Source organism: Plectropomus leopardus, chromosome 13 (assembly GCF_008729295.1).
Source record: "Plectropomus leopardus isolate mb chromosome 13, YSFRI_Pleo_2.0, whole genome shotgun sequence".
NCBI lineage: Eukaryota > Metazoa > Chordata > Actinopteri > Perciformes > Serranidae > Plectropomus > Plectropomus leopardus.
The window spans coordinates 10715705-10735759 of NC_056475.1; the positions used below are offsets into that span (position 1 = coordinate 10715705).

Sequence of the window (20055 nt, forward strand, 5' to 3'; positions counted from 1 at the left end):
ACAGAAAGTAAGCTGATTTAAAGTGAGAAACAGGCGAAGAAATTAAAAATTGAACGGTTAAATGCGGAGGAATTACTACAAGTATGTTTCCTGTGACCCTTCAAATGTCCTGTTTGTTAAACATTGAGTGCAGAGCCCATTTTCCGGCATCACGATGGAGATGTGACATTTGAGATAGAAAAGGGATCAAGTGTGCTTGCAGAGCGGCAGCCTCACATGTCTGCGAGAGGATCTGTATATCCAGGGATATGTGAATCTACCGGAGTTAGAGCCCTGAACTTGAAAACCCATGCCACTTTTTGTCGATGCTGACAACACTGAGCTCTGTCCCTTATCCATTGCTAGCACTGAAAATACAGCCGGTTGTTCTGCAACCTTGAGGGTCGCAAGTTAAAAGCCCTTGACGTTTAAACCAGTGTTCCACTTTAAATAGGTCTATAATATTCTGCTTGAAGGCAACCAAGGCTCACAGCTTAGAGAAGGAGCCTCTGTTGAAAATGTTTTAAGGTTGCAGTCCTAAAGTCTGCAGAGAAAATTGTAGTGGGGAAAGGGAATTATTATCACTTTAAGAATTATCTTGGAAGTCTTTGAGTGAGAACTCACTCTGGGGCAGTTGTGGATGGAAATGGATTAAAGTTGCATTGTAGGCAGGACTGGGATATGAATGTGTTAAAGTCAAAATTATGAGTCGGAAGAGAAAGCCCCAAAACAAAAGTTTGCTTTCTGTCATTGCTTACACGCTGCAAGATGTTTGGATGTTAATTAACAATTGGTATCTTTACAACTTAGAGGCTCCAAAAGGAAGAAAGTGAAATAAATAAAACATTTCAGCATCAAAGCACCCAAATCAAAGCACCCAAATCCAGGAAGCCAAGAAAGGTAAACTGTACTCTGTGTGTTTTGTCTGCCGGTGATCATTTAAAGATCCCCCTTTATACGAAGAGGTAAGAAAAGATTCAATGCTGTGAGTCCAGTTTTCTACAAGGAGGGCTGTAGCTCACTAACCTCTTGGCGGGACACAGTTTGGAGTTTAAGTTTTAAATATACTTCTCTGTGCAGGTAGAGAGGTGTCCAATGTTTTACTTTGCCATTTAGACTGTTTTAATCTAGACCAAGTGTTGGCAACATTTACCTTTACTATAAAAATTAATTAATTAATAAAAATTTAAAAATAATTTAAAAAAAAATTGTGTAATAAATAAATAGTCTTTCATTTTAGAACATACTAAATCATTTCCTAATTCAGCTGGAAACTGTGGTTTATAGGAAAAGTTATGTAAACAGGCATAAACTACAATGTTTTTGTTTCACTATTTTCAGTGTTATTTGCATTTTGGTGGCAAATTAAAAACAAGGAAAGAGTAGACAAAAAATGAAAATACAAAAATTTGAAAAGTTGACATGAGCTATACTGCTTGACTCGCTTGTGAAATTTTTTTAGAAAATAGTCAAATCAGTTGTCAGAGCCCAGCTTACAAAACAACTGGCCTAACTTACAGCAAATAGCTTAGTCTCTGTCTGCTGAGAGGATGACACTCACAAGGTCAGTAAGTCTTAATGGCATCTCAGATTATTTGCCCTCAGTTAATTAAAAACTGCCTCCTCTGTTAGTTAATTAAACTGGGTGTAACAGTGATATGTATTGTCTAGAGCTGTATTTCAAACATTGACAGGTCCTTTTTATAAAGGGATAGTTCAACCCCAAAGAACTGACTTTCCTCTCTCCAATATAATGGAACAAGATGGCACTTAACTAAATTCATTTTAAAAACTTCAAAGCAATGTCTCTTTCTAGAAATCATGACTCAGTTGCTCAAGACAATCCACAGACCTTGTTGTGAGCAGTTTCATGTAGGAACTATTTTCTTTCTAACAAACTACACCTGGCAACCGTATGACAGTGCAGAAGGAAGCGTGCATCTACTCATAGACAAGAGCCTTGTGCTCAAGACAGCATGAGAAGAAAACAGTAATGGTGGCTTCTTGTGTGAGATGTTAAGTTAGCTAGCTCCGTGGTGCTAGGTGAACTAAGTAGGTGCATGCTTCCTCCTATGTGGTGATACGGCTGGTAGGTGTAGTTCAAAAGAAAGAAAATAGTTCTTAAGGAAAACTGCTCACAATTTTAAGTAACTGGTCATGATTACTAGAAGAGACAAAATTGCTGTTGAGTTTTTCAAATGTTGCCTACTTTTTTCTTGCTATGAGCACCACAGTTCCTTCAGTTCATTATTTGGAGGGAAGGCAGAAATCTCTACAGCCAATACAGCCCGACACCTCGCATTTGATTTAGTAGCAAGCCACTTCCCACCATGCCTTCCCCCCAACCCCCATAGAAATGGGCTAATAATGCGGAAACACTAAATCGCAGTTTGAATGTGGAGCTACATCTCTGATGACAATAAGTCATTTCAGTGAGACATGAAGAACAAAAGTGACGTAAACACATTCTGCACTTGGAGAAACAAGAAGAAAGAATGACCCTTTAACATATCTGACCTAATTTCCAAATGAATTATTATGAGTCCAGTCAGGAACAAAACACTGCTCACCTGTCAGACACAACAATAAACTTCATACTGTTTGTGTGTATTTGGTCACCGACTTTGACCGCCACATTCAGGGGCCCCTTAGCTCAGTGTTTACGTAACTGATGGTATCTCTCAGGCTCCTGTATGCCTACAGAAGGGAATGTCCTCTTCCCTTTCCATATGACTCCGCCTCTGAGGAAGTTGTGATTTGGCCCCTCTGGACTATGATAAGAGATTTGGATGTGTGATTAGGGTTGTTCCGCCCTGCTAGCGCCAGGAAGCTGGACAGTGTGTCTATGTATGCTAGGATGAACTGGGTGGGCCATTTGTGTTTACACTTTTCTGGACAAAGTTTGACGTGGAGTAACAGAATTACTGCTCACTGGAAATTAGAGTCATTTGGGGTCACATTTGGGGACAGCTAAATGTGTGAAAGTAAAATGTTACATAATCAACATGGATCTGAAGTTCAGTTTTGACATCCTTTTCCTGTTGAGGCTGATTACAGTGTGCTCTGTAGTTTTTTTTTTGTTCTCCATCTTTATGGTAATATGAACTTGCTAGCTGCTGGCTGAAGCTTCATAATTACCACACAGACATGAAAGTGACATCAACCTTCCCATCTAATTTCGCAGTAAGACTACATTTACCACTTCAAGTTGCATGTCTCCCTGAATCAGTGAAGTTGCCACCTAAGAATTATGACGTTCTATCTGCATTCCGATTGGATTTGAGATATTGAGCTTCAAAGTCTTGCATCCCGAACAGCAATAATGACATGAACCTTTATTTTTTCTAAATAAAAAGTCAAAAAATGGATATAACTCAAACAAAAAATACCTCACATAATGTTTATAGTTTGTCACAGAATAAGGATATATAGATAACTGAATTTTGACAAAAATGTCAGATAAAATGTTCGAATTTTAATGTAATGTTATGTAATGAAGTTGTTTTATATCCATGTCTGTGAACGCATGGATGCTTCAGTGACCTTGACCTTTGACCACTAAAATCTAATCAGTTTATCAAGCCTATGTGTGCCAAATAGGAAGAAATTTCCTCAAGGTGTACTTGAAATATCATGTTCATGAGAATGAGCCAGATGCAAGGTTACAGTGACCATAACCTTTGACCACCAATATCGGATTGATTCATCCTAAAAATCCAAGTGGATGTTTGTGCCTAATTTGAAGAAACTCCCTCAAGGTTTTCTTGAGATATTGTGTTCACAAGCATAACACAGATGCAAGGACCTGGACCTTTGACCTATGACCACCAAAATCTAAGTCTCAGTTTGCTGAGTCCACATGGACGTTTGTGCTAAATTTAATGAAATTCCCTCACAATGTTCTTGAGATATCACATTATGTATGTATTAATGGACCCAAAAACATAAAAAAAGAAAGAATAAGATTTTTTTTCCAAAATGTCACACTCTCCTTTTAAGGGGAAGTGAATGAGAGTTAAGCCAAGCTGTCACACCTTATATAGTATAATGCATTTTGACCATTTTACTATCTGACCCTCTGTGTCTCACCAAATCCGCAGTAACCTAATGCCAAACAAGCTCAGCTTTCTCCTCCCGTCTCACACAATCAGTCATATTTCTGAGCAGCCCCATTCCTTCAAAGTCCAATATTGAACTGATGTTTGAGGGCTTTCACACCACTTTTACGCCTCACTTAACACTCGAGTAGCTGGTGGGGGGATAAAGTGAAGTCACTGCTCTGCTTGCAGTTCAGGGAGACCCTTGAGAGCGTCTCACAGAGTTGTGGTTGAAGATCAGAGGTATGTCAGCTGTCAAAACGGCGAGCAATGTTTCCCTCCTCTTATTCACTGGTTCTCTGATGGTATTCCCCTGTCAGTCCAGTCAGCTCCGCAAGGGGAAGTTTAAGATGTCTGCGGTCACGAAGGGCTGAAGGGGCGAATACTAAAACTCTAGTCTGTGTGTGTGTTTAATACAACTTTTCTGATGAACAAGGACTTGAAAAATCTGCCCAAGTCTTGCATGCGTTAAAGCCACAAACAAAACTTTTATAATCTTTAATATTTAAAAAAAAAAAAAAGTATATTTCAAACCCCAGTCACCACAAATATTGTTGTGTCTTTGGTCTGCTGATGTGGGCCCTGATCATAAAAGCATTCATATGTTGTATTATGAGTTCCAAAGAAGGTTATTGAAAAATTTCACTTCTGTGATGGATCTCAGTGACGGATCATTGAGTGATATCCTGTAATAATGGTTTTCTAAAAGATTTGTCTTTAGAAGAAGTCGGTCTGTATCAGATGATCACGTGGTATAAACAGACTAATTTATTGATTTTTATTTTGACTGAAAGAGCTATGAAAGCTTGTAGTACGTAGCAAATTGCAGTTCACAGACAGACGGTGAACGTAAAGACACCAACATAAAATACACTACTACGAACGCAAACATTTGCAGTGAGCGTAGTTTCAGCTCCTTCAGTGGAAAAAAACATATTTCAAAGCAGGGAAACTGAACTTTTTTCATACATTTGAAACCTTATTTAACATACTTTGTTTTTAATAATTGAAATTTGACTGGGTGGTTGAAAAGACATTTTTCTGTGGTGTGACAGACTTTCACATATTTAGTTTTTACTTCACCAATACTTTTGATATTTGTAAAACTTGCTGGATGAGCAGCTTTCATTAGAATGAGTGGGCATGATTTTGGAGTCCAGTTTTCATAATACTAAGCAAAGCACAAATGTGCTACTTGATAGTGGACAAGCCAGGCCAAGATTTGACCTTTTACTGAACTTAGTCAGCATGCACATAGAGGACCCCAACCCTTTATTAATTACTGGAGAGGAAAAGTAATCACATTATGAATACTTATTATAAAGCAGCAAAGACAAAACATCTCACACTTGCCAAAAAGGGAACAAAAATGATTAACCTCATGGCTGCATGTTTCTCACTCATAACAATATGCTGCATTAATTTCCGGCAACTGCTGACCCTGCTATCTACAGCAGCCTGCCGTTATTACAGCAACAACAGCACAAAGATTACTTTTATAAATTAAGAACTGGACCAGCAAGTGATAGCAGTGGTAGACACAGGGCTCCAATGCTTTAAATCAAGACACCAGACAGTATTACAAATAATACAGTATTTGCACATCAACACCTGCTTTTTCATGGCAGCCTCTTGTGTCTGTAGGAGAAACAGTACAGAGGTTTCCTGAATATGATTCAGCTGTCTTTACTATAAGATGAACCCAGGGTCACCATTTTTCATTTAGTGCGAGAAGTAACAACCAGAGGAAGAGGAACATAAAGCATACATAGAGCTCTTTAGTTGTACTTCGACAATATATGAAATACCAGCATCTAGATTTTTAAATATAACTTGTAACAATGTAAACATTAATTCTTACAGAACTGAGAATGGAAGATACAATGAAGTTATGTGGGTTTGATGCTCGTTGACATGGCAAACGTTTGTAACGATGGACTACATGTGGGGTTTGAATAAATCAAAGTTGTTGATGTTGATTAGCAGTTACTGTGCAACTAGAGACATTTGCTCCCACACACTGTCAGGACTCATTAAACCCGTTCACAGAAAAAGATCTTAGACTCCTTCTTACTTCAGGAATGATGACTGACATGTAAACACTGGCATTAACCTACTCTGGGTTTTAATATTTGACTCACAGTGGCTTGGATGTTTTGTTTTCTGAAGATCTTGAGAGTTTTTTTTCTCCTTTAAGGACAAACACAGAAGCAGTCAGACTTTCTTAAGCCTGGAATTAACCAGGGAAAAGCAACACAAACAGAATTCAATTAATGCAACAAAAGGAACCACGCTCCAGAATTTAGTTTCGGCTAGGAGAGGTCTCATAAAATGGAAGTCTGAGAGTCAAATTGCACAAAAGGTGTGAAAGTAGCCAGTGCTTCTTTCTGCAAAGTAACAGACAACCTTATCTGACCCCGATAGACCAGGACAAACCAGGAACCGTCATTCAGAGAAACAAATTCCACACTTAATATGGAAAAAGTCATAAAGGCCACTATGACGGTGATCCTGATGCCTGCCTATTGTCACAGTGAAGTAAAAAAAGGGTCCACTTAAGACAGGCGACGGACTCCGAAAACTACAGCTGCTGGGAAATATCAGCATCCGAGTCAGGTTACATTCCTGTGAAGTGATAACAGCACAAACTGGATGCAACACTTTCACCTGTTTGTCGTGCAGAGAAGTTAGCCAAAGGTTAATCTCTAAAAACAGATTCTGCATAACATGCAGAGTCTGTCAGCGACAGGACAAGGTTTTGATATCAAAAGAGTTCTGGTTCCCATCTGTAGTCTGTTGTATTTCCAGGAGTATTGACCAACTGTGTTTAAACAACGTGTAACAATCAGTGTGGCAAGACGGAACGCAGCGATCAAGATGCATTCTCAGAACCCATCAACTATTTTCTGACAACAAGTTACCTTATACAAGTTACAAGTTATACAAGCTTTTTTTTATATTTATGCAGATATCTGAATCACCTAATCTTAGGGATATCAGAGAGATGAGTGTTAGGTCAGTTGTTCAACACTGAGTGATTGTGTCCAGTTTATTTAATTCCTAGTAAAATCAATAATATTATACAGTGCATACAGTGAAAGAAAAATGAGACTGTATTAGGTTAGTTTAAACTTTGCCAACCCACAAGCAGAGTTTTCTATCGAAACAGCTGACACTTGAAATAAGGATTTCTTCAGGTCCCTTCTGCAAGTTATTCAATTAGCTACTTTGCAAAACAACTATATATGCTATATATGCATATAATTATATCAGGCCTACATGATTTATATTATCTGGGTCCCCTTTGACCCATGTCCACTTTGGCTTTATTGTAAAATTTAAGGTTTGCAGTTAGGTTTATGCCAATGAATGCAATGAATTGTTTGTAAAATTTTCCTAAAGGCCACAAAAAGTAACAAAGCTAATTTCTGGCTTTTGATTTGCCACGTTAATGGTTTTGTGCTTATTAATTATGTTTTTCTATATTTATGTCCCATCCTCTCATGATAAGGTGCAGTTTTATTCCCGTCAGACTTTTCATGAAACTTCAAGGCTGCAAACTCTCTCTCTGTCTCTCTCTCTCTCTCTCTCACACACACACACACACAGAGAATGACTTGGCTCATCCTCAGCTGGCAGGTATAGCTGCATTAGCTCATACGTAGGTAGGTATAATCCTACAGTATAATCATTCCTCCATGCTGTTGCCCTCCGTTGCTAACAACACTGGCAGCCAGTGGAAAGATGGCTTTACCGAGTATGGATAAACGCTCTTCTGTTACTGTGAAGCAAACTGAAGGAACTACAGGTTTTTTTTTTATTGATACAGATATGACACAGGCCAGCAGTGTATCGCCGGGCAGAAAACCAGCTGTCACCAAGCCAAACAGAACCACACTGAGAGATTTCCTATATTCTCTAAAATCTTGGATTGCTTCAGCTGTTGTGTTGTCTATCCAAAATTTACTTTTTGGCTCACATGCCACAACTACTACAAATCCAACCTGGCAAAATGTTGTTTTTACTGTCATATCAAATGATATCTTTTTGAAGATGTCCACCCTTCCTGTAAGTTGTGCTTTATGTAAAGAATCACCCTCACCTGCATCATAAGATGAGATGTCTTACAAAGCAAATATGTGCCCCATATGGAATAAGAGGAATGCTTGCACTCATCAGGAAAGGATTAAACAGCCTAACAGAGACACCACACAAATTCTGCTCCACTTACTGGTCTGTGAAGGCTCAATGAGTCATTCGGCTGAGTTTGAGCATCGCAGGCAATTGAGCCGTTTACCATCATTTCATTCATGCTGCAGAGACTGTGAAGTTATATAATTGCTAAGACTTTCCTAAACTAGAGTTGACTACTTCCATGACTCTCGCTGGCCTTTGCATCTTACTTTGGCAGCTTTGTTGGAAGAAATCTAAGAATGTCAAATTTCCACTACTAATTAAACAACTAGGTTGACTTCTGAATTATTCTGAGGAATAAAATAGGCCATGTGTTTGAGGTTTCTACACCAACTGCACCTACTTCTTATTGGAGTTGACATAATTAGAATTTTAGTTTTGTTTTTTTCAAAACTAAGTGCACATTTGTCACAAATGTACTTCAGGACCTAATGATGTGACAGGGTCACCATACCGCTACAATATTCATTTGGGCTCAAGCTGTTATTTTCACTTCAGTACTAATTAAAGCACTGCTTATATAAAGTTATCAGCTCAGCAGCCAGCTATTTGCAACAGCTTTTTTCCACATAAAGACAAGTATAAAACGTCCACTGGACCACACAGCTGAACCTCAGTCTGATGAAAAGGTGGTCATAGACTGTTTTTTAGATGGTTCAGAGTTTCAGACCAATGACAGGTAGTTCTGGGGTGCCATTGTCAGAACAGGAAAAAGGAAAAAACAATGCAACAAAACAAAAAAATACAAAAAACAAATGTTCAATTGACATTTGGCCTGAGAGCCTGTTGGGAAACAAGAACTAGTTCTGCTGCAAAATGAGCTCACTACTCTCAGGCTAATGTGAAGCATATGATTAACATTGTGTAGGATTGTAGTGTCACAATTTAGCTGAAAATGTTGATACTGTGACAAAATAATTCAACTCAGAGATTCTGACTTCTGACATTGACATGACCAACTACATCGCTTAACTTTGACCTGTTAGGCCAGTGACTTATTTATCTGAAAACTGAAGTCATAACATTCTTTTTGTTACTTAAAACATGACTGCAGATTTTCTTGTCATAATCTGCACCACACATCCACTGACACACAACAACACAGTGAGGAAGTTTTAAGGTAACTCTTTATGTTATGTAATGGAAGTGCAAAAGTGAGGTCCCCTGTTGAAAGCAAAAATGGCAGATATCAGGTCACACATTTCAGAATAAAAGCAACCATTGCTGAATAATTTACATCTGATTTTCATACAGGAGTGCATTACTGCAGACATACACATTTTTAAAGTTTTTAGATACAAATTCACATTCAAAAGTTTGAATATTTGCACACTTTTCTTTAGCAGGCGATCCATTCTCTACAACAGATTGCATTTTAAAAGTAACCCACACACATTCAAAGTGAGTCCTACGCCCTTTCCGCCAGAGAAAAAGCTTTTTATTCTACCAGAGTTCAAAACGGAGCTCGTGATGTTTTCAGGCCCACGGCCTTCAAACAATAAAGAACTCTCAGTCGATACTGGAGTGTTTCAAATTCCTTTACTGTCCCATGAATCAAGAGCAACCTTATTACACTTTAACTAAAACTACTGAAACATATTTCCACCAAAAAGTCTGTTAAAACTTGCTGCAAAGTATCACTCCAGCTTCTTATACTCCTTATAATGTGAAATCCTTCCTTAGCTAATTCCAGAAAGACTTGTATAGGTGGCCCAGGAGCCAAAGTGGGTCTAATTGAGGCTCAATCAGGTCCTCATTAAATACCACTCGTTAAGCTAATTAACCAATCATCTCCTTAATGAATGCCATCAAGCCCCAATTGTCAGTTGTCATCAAGTAGAAAACAGGCAGAACTGAAAGGCACAGATTCTCATTATCTTCCTGTCTGTCATTTAACGCAACATGTGAGCTGCAGCAAACTTACTTGTGATCAACATGCTTCTCAGGTCTGAAGTCTTGGATGGAGGGGACTTTAACAAATGCCCATGTTATCCCTGAGAATTGGTGAATATAGATATAAAAAGTTAAATCCAAAAGTGAAAAGTCATATATCCAGTGTTGCAAAGGAGCCGTAAAGTCCAGTTGTACTGGTCATGTTGGGCATCATGTTAATGAAGTCATTGTTAGAGATTTCCCTTTACCCTCACCACTCCCCTTCCTCTGGCCCGGACCGGACCATCTGAACACCAGAGGGGGGAGGGTGTCCTAAAAATAACCTGAGGTAAACACTTCAGACACACGAGCGCCTGCCTCAGGAGACAAAAATGACTTTGAGTTTCTGTGACTGTTTGAGACGTGGAAGAAGTCATGGACACGCCAGTCAAATTAGGGAGATAAGATCTGTCAACGATGAATGTTGCTGGCCCTCCCTGGAAGGGGATGAAGGATCCCAGAGTGAACCAGCTGCCCACTTGGTACAAGAGTGACTGCCGATTTCCGCAGGGCAAGAGTTGGCTTCTAGGCAGGCGATTTTTCTTTCCTTTTGTAATACTATCATTTAAAATAGGCCACTCAGAGAGTCAAAAGTTCCACTTTGCCACAAATGAGGTCCGTGGTGAAACTCATGACACAAATCAATATTCTCTTCCGCTTGGGCTCTACACTATAACTCTCAGATGATGAAATCACAAGGAGAAAAGAGCAAGGAAATTAACACAATTTTCTCCTTTGAGAAGACTGAATACTTTCCACCAGCTCTGATCTCTGACCTGCTCATAGCTGTTAGCGATGGTGCAGGGGCTTTGAGAAAGAGTCACTTCAAACGAAACGGAAGAAAGATATCTAACAGGGGGAACATCTTGACACAAGTAAGCGAAAGTCCTTGCCATGCCCTATTAGCCTGTAGTTCTTCAAGGTTTCATCTTGGCTCAGTCCAAGGTATACCATTAGCGTTAATGGCCTTCCATTTAATGCGTAGGTGTTTGATTATGGGATTTTAAATGTGAATAACTCCCTCAGAGGAGAGGGGAAAAGAGAAGAGCGGTCTGTATGATTTGCTACATTAATTCACAAGTGGAGGGGGAGAAAGTGGGAGTATGTAAACAGCTAATGGACTTTTTCACAGTCTGTCGAGAGTCACAGAGCAAGAAGAAGAAGAGGAGTGGAAAAAGAGAAAAATTAGGTCAAAACTTGTTTTTTTTTTTTTTTTTTTTTTTTGGCAACATTTCTGAGAAGATTTCAGAAGCCTGATAAGTTTGTTTATAGGTTAAAAAAGATCTGTAAACATCTGGTTGTGAGAAATATAGAGCAGAGTCAAACCCTTTTCAGGTATTTCTCTCAATTCACATTTTTGGCCAGGGTCACCAATCAAATTGCCCTAATTCTAAATGGTTAATTATAACTTGTGAATCTAGCTTAATCCTGACAGCTGTCTTGAACAGACGGAGCAGCAGGTTTACCCTCAATCAGTTCAACTGCCTGCTTTACATTTACTTTGATATTTTAAAACATCTATGATTTATGTAAACGTGTGGGACATTCGATTGCAGACCTCCACAGCTGAGCCTACTCCAAGGTCTCACAGATGAAAATGTAGGGGGATTTTAAAATCCAAAAAAGGGACCTTTCATACCCACTTTCCACCAAGTCGCCTCCTTCATCTTTTCTGTCCAACCTGTAGAATATGACATGCCCAATAAGTCGTAACAGTTTAAATTCTAGGTTTAGAAAAAAACAGTCTTTTATTGGTTCCAGTTGAGAACAATCTGTTCAGGTTTTGGTTGAAATGCTCCAAATGATTCAGAATTAGGTGTCGAACCAGAGTCACAGGTAAATCAAAAACGAGTGGTAAGGAAACAGCTTGAGAAAGAAATATTTTAATGTTTGGAAGTGATGCAGGAAGTAGTTCACTGGGAATTTCTTGAAGCAAAAGTTCTACATTTTTAGAAATTTGTTTTTTTGCTTTTTGATGTAGAGATAGATGACTGATACTTATCTCATATTAGAAAAAAGGCTGGAAACAGATGGAAAGAGCTAACCTACAAGCTGGAGCTTAAAAAATATCTGCAGACACTACTACTTTTTTTAAGGTCAGAAACAATAAAAAAATCCATATTTTTACTGGAAGTCAATATTAGGTATTAGTACTTGAAAAAAAATGGAAAAGTACACTGCACTTTGAGGTATAGGTGCAAATACAAAACTATTTCATACAATGCAGAGGATAACATTCTACTTTTTTGCTGTCATCACTATGTGAAATCATAATTATTTGACATTTTTTCACCTTACTGTGTCCCTCTAACCTCTCAGTGCAAATCTATGTCCTTGATTTCTGCAGCTTTAATGTAAAATTCCATTTTCTCTCTGAGCTTTTAAAGTAACACACTATATAAGAAAAAATATCACTTTTTTTCAAAATAACTAACTAAAGCCGCTGAATAATTTGCCACCAATGACATTTGTATTCCAACCTTTTTTACTGCACTTGGATTCCTTCATGTATTTATTCATTTGTAAGCAGTTAAACCCTCATCTCAAAGTCACACAGGGGAAAGAAAGGCCTGCTGTCTCTGGAGCTGACAAGATGTTGACTGTAGAAATGAGGATTAAAGCAGAGCTCAGGGCCTGACCTCTGGCTCTGATAACAAAAAGACTCACTGCATGTGAGTGTATCTCTCTCTCTCTCTCTGCTGTGTATAAAGGTTACACAAGACTGCATTTCCTTTTCCCAAGCAAGAGCCTCACGGGCGTCAGAGGAGGAAGAATCCAACAATACTCCCAACGGATGGGAGTTTCTGTGTGTGTGTGTGTGTGTGTGTGTGTATGTGTGTGTTTGTGTTTTAGGCAGCCAGTTACAGTACGTGAGGATGCGTTGTGTTTACTCTCAAAAGCTTAGCCTCACTGCATATTCACTGCTGCTTACGTGTGTGCTCTGGGGTGTGTACGTGTTTTAGTTTACTTTGTGTGCTTGTGAATGTGTGTGTGTGTGTGTGTGTGTGTGTGTGTGTAAGTGTGAGCTGTCTAATCTGAATCCAGCCTCAGAGGCTTCAGGGCTGGTATTTCCGATGCAGCAGGACAGGAAGTGGCCTGCTCTCTTGAATTGTGTCCCTCCTTCTGAACACTGCAGCACACAAGATCTATCACTTCATCTGTGTGTATATCTGTGAGGAAGAAACCCACAGTCCATATTTAACCACCAACACTAGTAACAAAACAATTAGTGAATTATTGAAATTAAAATTATAATAATTCTATAGCATAATTTTAAATAACCTATGTAATTATTTTTCTCTAGCTATTTTCTTTTGTTCCCTAGATAATTTTCCCTGGCTTTTTACAAATAATTTTCCTCTACCTATTTCTTTCAATTTGAGGAAAATTTCCTACCAAATTGCTCATTGCCATTTTCCCCATGTTTTTGAGAGATATCCCAGCAATTTGCTCAGGGTTCAAAGACCCTGTAAAATACAACTGAAAGCAGCACAAAAAGTGATGTTTTTCCAGGTTTCAAAGGGTTAAGGTAGATACAACTTCTTTTTAAACCTCTGTCAAGGCACAATAAAGCTAACCTTAAACCATAAGGATTTATTTTTCATAATACTACATTGTTGTACTGTTGACAAACTGCTAGGTGCTGTTTCTCTTAACATGGGACTGGGCAATGTATATTAAAGGATAGCAGGCTTTCGTTCTATAAAGATAATTTATATTTAAGAGTCAACAAGCACATAATCAGTTTTTTACTGCTACAGTTGGCTTTGCTGATGACACAGTGGGTGTGGATTAAAGAATAAGAGCTATATCTTTGAAAACTGCATTGTTTTTTTTTCATTTCCACCTAAAGTATATTTCTGTACAAGGCTGGATTTCTTTAAAACAGTGTGGTGAGAATAGCACTGAGCATTTTTGTTTCTTAAGCTGGCTCTCTCAGACAAGCAGGCTGGTGTAAATACATAAATCTCCATGAATTCTGGGGCTGCCAGCGTTACACACATCTGTACTATGGTTTTGAATCAAAATTATGGTATTTTCTTCCCATAAACAAGGATATATGACTTAATTTAGACATTTCAGCAAATCCCCTTCTGTCACTGTGTGTAATTCAAGTAACAGCATGAATGTTAGAGTCATCTTACCTCCTAAATAAAAAAACATAACCACAGTTTCCTCACAGAAATGAATGTCTTAATTAAATGCTTCAAATAAGGGTTCATTTTTGTGGGAAAAAACATTCTCTACTGCAGATTCAAGCAGCCTCCCATGGTCCTCACAATCAGTTCACTGGGAATCTGATTGGCACTTAGGAATGATGTGAGGATGTGATGTAATGGGTCATCCGCAAACAGTTCATTTGGAAAGTGACTTTATGAGGAGTGCATCCTCTAAAAGCAATGGTTGGATACTCTGGCAGAAAAAAACAGCAGACTTTTTGGGCCCTCTTTTCCTTGGCATGACTCTGCCATATTCAAAATCTGCTGTCTGTCTTGGCCAAATGATTCTTATCTGGATTAAGAGGGGTCTTTAGCTTTTGGGGAATGAGATTTTGCCTTTGTGCCCCTAGTTGTATTTTGGTTGTTTGCCACTACACGAAAAGGATTTCTGGTGAGTGATCGTTAAGAAAATATTGCAAAACACAGGCATGCCCTCCTGCAATATGAAACCCAAAATGTTAATTTTAATTTCACGATTGCCCAAAAGGGTGAAGCACAACCCTTCATCTCTCTAAAACTATGATGAAAAATAGCAAAAAAGGCCCAAAGTGCAGATATTCAGTTCATCTGATGAGGAGCCTTGAATTCAAAAGATGACCCTTTCTCATCCCCCATCTCTCCCCCTTTCATGCTTAAGCTGTCCTGTCCCAAAAAAAGGCAAAAGACAAAAAAAAATCTTAAGAAAGATGACCCTTAAACAAAGAAACAGAGAAACTAAAGTTGTTTTAAGGGAGAACAGAACTGTTGTAAGGTGTAAGCAAATAAGCAAATAAGAGCAAATGGAATTTCTAGCTGGTGTCAGTAAACTTTATAATGGACTCAAGGATCAGGCCATGTGAGTGAGTTCATTTTATTTCTGTTCCTTTCAAAAGGAGGTACAAACTACCTTAAAAACAAGTAGCTAATTGCAGATCTTTTGGCTGTTGTTACAGCATCTAGTCTCTTAACACCTGTGAGTGAAGGTCCAGCTTTACCACCATCATCATTTACATCTTTTTTTTTGGGTGAATAGAAAACATTTCAAGAAAGACTGACGGGTCACTTCATGTTGCCCCAAAGTACAACCACAAACACATCTCAAAGCTCCACAGAGTGATGCTCATGATATCTACTCTTTATCAAATGACTACCTGTATCATGAAAAGGTTGTCAGGTGAGCAGCAATGTGTCTGTCATCCACTCTCACACTCTATGTTAAACTTCCCATAACTCAACAGTGTGAAATGCAAAAGGTAAAATAAGCAGACTGTTTTCTTCAGAGGTTGATGTGTAAAACCCAGGTGTCAAACTCCAGGATTGACTGGACTTAAGCCTCATTCACAATGCACAAAAAACCTGCTAACACCTGTTAGCATCTGGCTTTTTAATGCAATGACAATGCGCACTATCGGCATTCACATTCGGGTCAAATGACTCTGCAGTAGACAGACAGACACACACACACACACACACACATAACAGCTGACAGAAAGGCAGACTTGTGCAGAGTTTACTGACAGTGGGAATACAGTATTTAGTGGGTTGACTCATGTCTGAAAAACCCGTGTACACACGTTAATTTTGGTGGGGAAGCGCTATTGTATTCAATAGGTAGCGAGAAGGAGGACTTCAGTGAGATGACCTTGGTACTTTGTTTCTTTTCTATTCACATCTCTTATTTGTTCAGCATTTCAAATATTTATTTTTTTTGTGCTCCCTTGGTTGAAAAATAACCAAGCCAATCGGAAGTTTGTAGGCTGCGTAAACGATATACAGTTAGCAAAGACAAATCCTGCCGTGCATATTAAATTACATATTCTAATTTGGGAGAAAATGTTGCAAAAGAAAATCGCCCAAAGCCAAAAAAAATGTGTAGTTTGAGGTAACAACTGGTTCAGTTAACTGATAGATGAGAGCCGTTTGTTACAAAATGCCCATTCAGCTCCATCTCCAATGTTGTTGATATAACAAGCAGAAATAGCTGTTTGGGGATTTACTTGATGGATTGCTTTCTACTTCCCATCTTGTTATCTTCTCTGAAAGTTCATCCTTATTTCCATGCTAAAACCAGGACATTACCATACTGTCAGCCATGTTTTCTTTTTGATGAATAGCCAGCTGCAGAGGAGTGTGTTAGGACTGGGCAGATGTGAATGTCTGCACCTGTTTGCAAGTGAAGCTGTAACCAAGCGCACCCTGTGTGCTCAGGAAATTTCCTCAGATCATTTAAGATTACAGGAAATTAAAGGAAGGGGTATCACTTGGCAAGAATAATTGTATACGGTAAAATCCACACTTTAGCAGCAATGGTGATATATTAAAAATTTATCTATGCTGCTTTCAGCTTGAGAGCCCAAATATGTGTGTAATATTAAGGTGTCCATATGCTTATGACCATTATGTACTTGTTACTAGACAAAAAATATGAATCTTTAATACAAGGACTGGGAAAAAAGCAATGTACAAAGCAATTTATTACAGTATGATTGCAAAATAAGCAGCCTTGCAGCATCTCACGCACAGTTTCGACAGGCGGCTTATCCCGCTGAGTCACAGGGCGACCCACAGCTGACCCCTCCAACTGTACTTGTTGACACACACTATAAATAAAGCGTTCTCTGTTGTTTTGTTCTGGGCAGTGGATGGAAACCCGGGGACATTGCCAAGGGTCAGCAGAGCCCCTGGCACCATGTTCAGAGATGTTATTACCAGGCTTTCAGCACAATCATTGTTCCAAAATTCCTCTGAACACCAAGTGTGACAGTTGGCCTGTACTGGTGAAATGTTTGACATCCTCCTCTGAGTCCAAATGTGGACAATGCTGAGGAAGAGAAGCTAAACCTTGAGCCAATGTGGCTTATTTTTGGTTCTCAAAAACCAACCATGCAACACATTCTGACTCCAAACTAGTCAAATACTGACAATAGTCGAGTGTCCCTACACATCAAACTAAGACGCTAAAGGTACCTCCCCTGCCTCAGGTTTGGATGCTCAGGGACAGAGTGTCAATTTATGCTTGATACATGCATTGTGTCTTTGATACGATACGATACAATATACTTTATTATCCCATAGGGAAATTTGCCTTGGACTCAGATGCTGCGCCTCTAAATGTCTCATATATCTCTAAATAGCTGATGTAACATAAATCAATAGCATAGCAAGCTACACATAGCACACTATGTTACTAGAATAATTCAATACATTTTTGGCTTCATACAGGAAATGAACAGTAGTCTCACGAGTGAAAGTCCACATGTTTATTGTGTTGCCTCTGCATTTTTTAAAAATGTCAAAAATGTCTAGATACTAACACATGGCTCATTTATACTCCCTTTATGTAGAAATATAGATAGGGCTGCTTCAAACATTAAAAATCACTGCCCTCATACATCAAGGCATCCTGTATGTTCACTTAGACACAGCCAGTGATGGCACTAGAGGGCTTCAACAGGTTTAACTAGTAATCAATATTCCACTAAGGTAATCCAACTCCAGGGTACTGGTTATGCATCCCGGGTCAACAAGCTACTTAGGTTTTTGCCATGTTTTTGAGAGAAATAAAACCAATTTGCTTAGGTTTTATTGGTTTAAATGCTTATGAAAGGTGTCTCAACACAGCCCAAGAAAACTGATTTCAATCCAGGTTTTAAAGGGTTAATGGAAGACTTAAATCTGTGCTATCATTAAGGTTATTAACCACACTATATCATCATCAATATTATGAGTTAGCTTATATCTGTGCTACCCAGGGGCGCCTCAATATTACTTTAGGCCTTGGGGCTACATACATTTATGAGGCCCTCCCTCCCCTCACAATAAGTCACAGTAAAATTAAACCTCTTGTGTACCAGGGGTTTTTACTTTCAAGTATCCCCACTGAAGGCCAAATTATTTGTCTAGTTCACATATAAGATTATAAATACAGTCTGTTAAGTGTTGAGTGTATTGGAAAAGGCATTGGTGTGCTATTAATAAATTGACGTTTGCAACTCAGAGCTGTAAAACTTGTGTCCTGTACCTAAGGTCACATTGGTTACTGTGAAAGGTCTGAGTGTCCCTGTTAGGAAATCCTACACCAACACCAGCTTCACCACCTCCACTGGCCAGAGTCCATCAACACCTTCAACTAGAACACCACATCCAACAACACATCTCATTTTCAATGCCACTGCCTCACACGGTCGCCCAACAAGGTTTACCTCAAGTTTATGGATTTATGACATCTTTTAGCCAAAAAATTTTAAGTGACAGTAGAATGGAGAGAAATTGCGAGACTACGTGAAACAAAAGACCAAGGTCATGTTGAAATGACACCAGGTTGCCCCTGAATGGAGCAGGTTTTAATCAGATCATAATAATGTTTCATAAACCATTGTACTGACAAAAAACAGATCTATGAAAAAGTCAAGAGTTAAGGGAAAGGCACAAAACTGGCAGGAGACAAAATGCAGGCACACAGACACACACTTGTCCTCAGAGAGACAGAGAATTACAAAAGGAAGACAAAGAAAGACAATTAGGAACAAATATGATCTTGGGTGGGCGAGGATCAAAGAGCAAACTTTTTGCACAGGACAACAAAAAACTTGGTAAAGGATAGGATTGGTTACATTTCAACTTGAGAGACATTGTCTTACATTTAGACTGACTTATAAAATGTACAAAAATAAAATGTGTATTTCAGTATGTAGTGTCAGACTCTGTTATTCTTTAGAGAACGACTTAAAGGGTAGCACCAATATCGTTCAGTTCAAAAAAATGCTTAAGGACAAAATAATTAGACAATATGACGTTGCCAGGTAATGTTTTTTTTTGGTGAGTTGCTATGTATGTTTTTTGTGCTTTTTTCTATCTTTCCAGTGCTATAAAAAAAGTCAGAGAATCAAAAAAGTCAGTAGGAATCATCCTCTGGGGACCATGAATGTCTGCACAAAATGTCATAATAATCCATCCAACAGTTGCTGACCAAAGTGCTGGACTGACAGTCTAAAAAATCCCATGCATCTAGCATGGCTAAAAATCTAAAGCTCACTATTTGCAATATTGTATCACATTTGTTTAATCCACAGAAATGTAAAAATGACAAGATTTTAGGGTGAAGAAAGAAATGAAGCACATTTCCCAAAATGTTAATCCATTCCTGTTACAATGAAAGCTGATAGTTCTGTGTTATACCACGCTATGAAAATGGAAATTTCCATAACCTGTCACTTACAGGCATTTAGTTAGTTACTGGTCGTACAGTGTTTCCACAGAATGGAAAACCCCACCTTCATTGCATGAGCAGAGCCAAGATGGCTGACCTGGGATTTCCCCACTGACCACTTAATGTGTGTATTACATTTCTGAGTGCAGTTGTGTGTATGTTGTTTTGTTGCTCATTTCTCAGGAAGTTATTATCTAAGAAAAAATTACCATCCAATTATCAGCAAAAGCCTGTCTCGTAGTCTCATTTCCATTTAGGGTAGCAGGATGTTTCCTTTTGGAATGTGATGACAAAATAACATCAAATATGAAAACATATTTTTAAAAAACCATAGTGAGTAAACACAAGACAGATCATCAGACACACAAATAACTACCTGCCATAGTTAGCCCAGTCTCTGAGGCTCCTCAGTGAGTGCCTCCTCCATTATCAAGTTGCTGAAGAA

The 20055-nt window shown here is 38.6% G+C and overlaps 1 protein-coding gene across 1 annotated transcript in view; it reads right to left on the bottom strand.

Annotated features, from left to right (window-relative positions):
* Positions 1 to 10365, bottom strand: part of si:dkeyp-23e4.3 (rho GTPase-activating protein 7) — a 51215-nt gene extending 40850 nt beyond the window's left edge. Inside the window, exon 1 of the mRNA XM_042499003.1 lies at positions 10195 to 10365. Coding sequence (XP_042354937.1) covers positions 10195 to 10207 — 13 coding nt within the window. The 5' untranslated portion in view covers positions 10208 to 10365. The remainder of the gene's footprint in view (positions 1 to 10194) is intronic.
* Positions 10366 to 20055: the final 9690 nt, after the last annotated feature.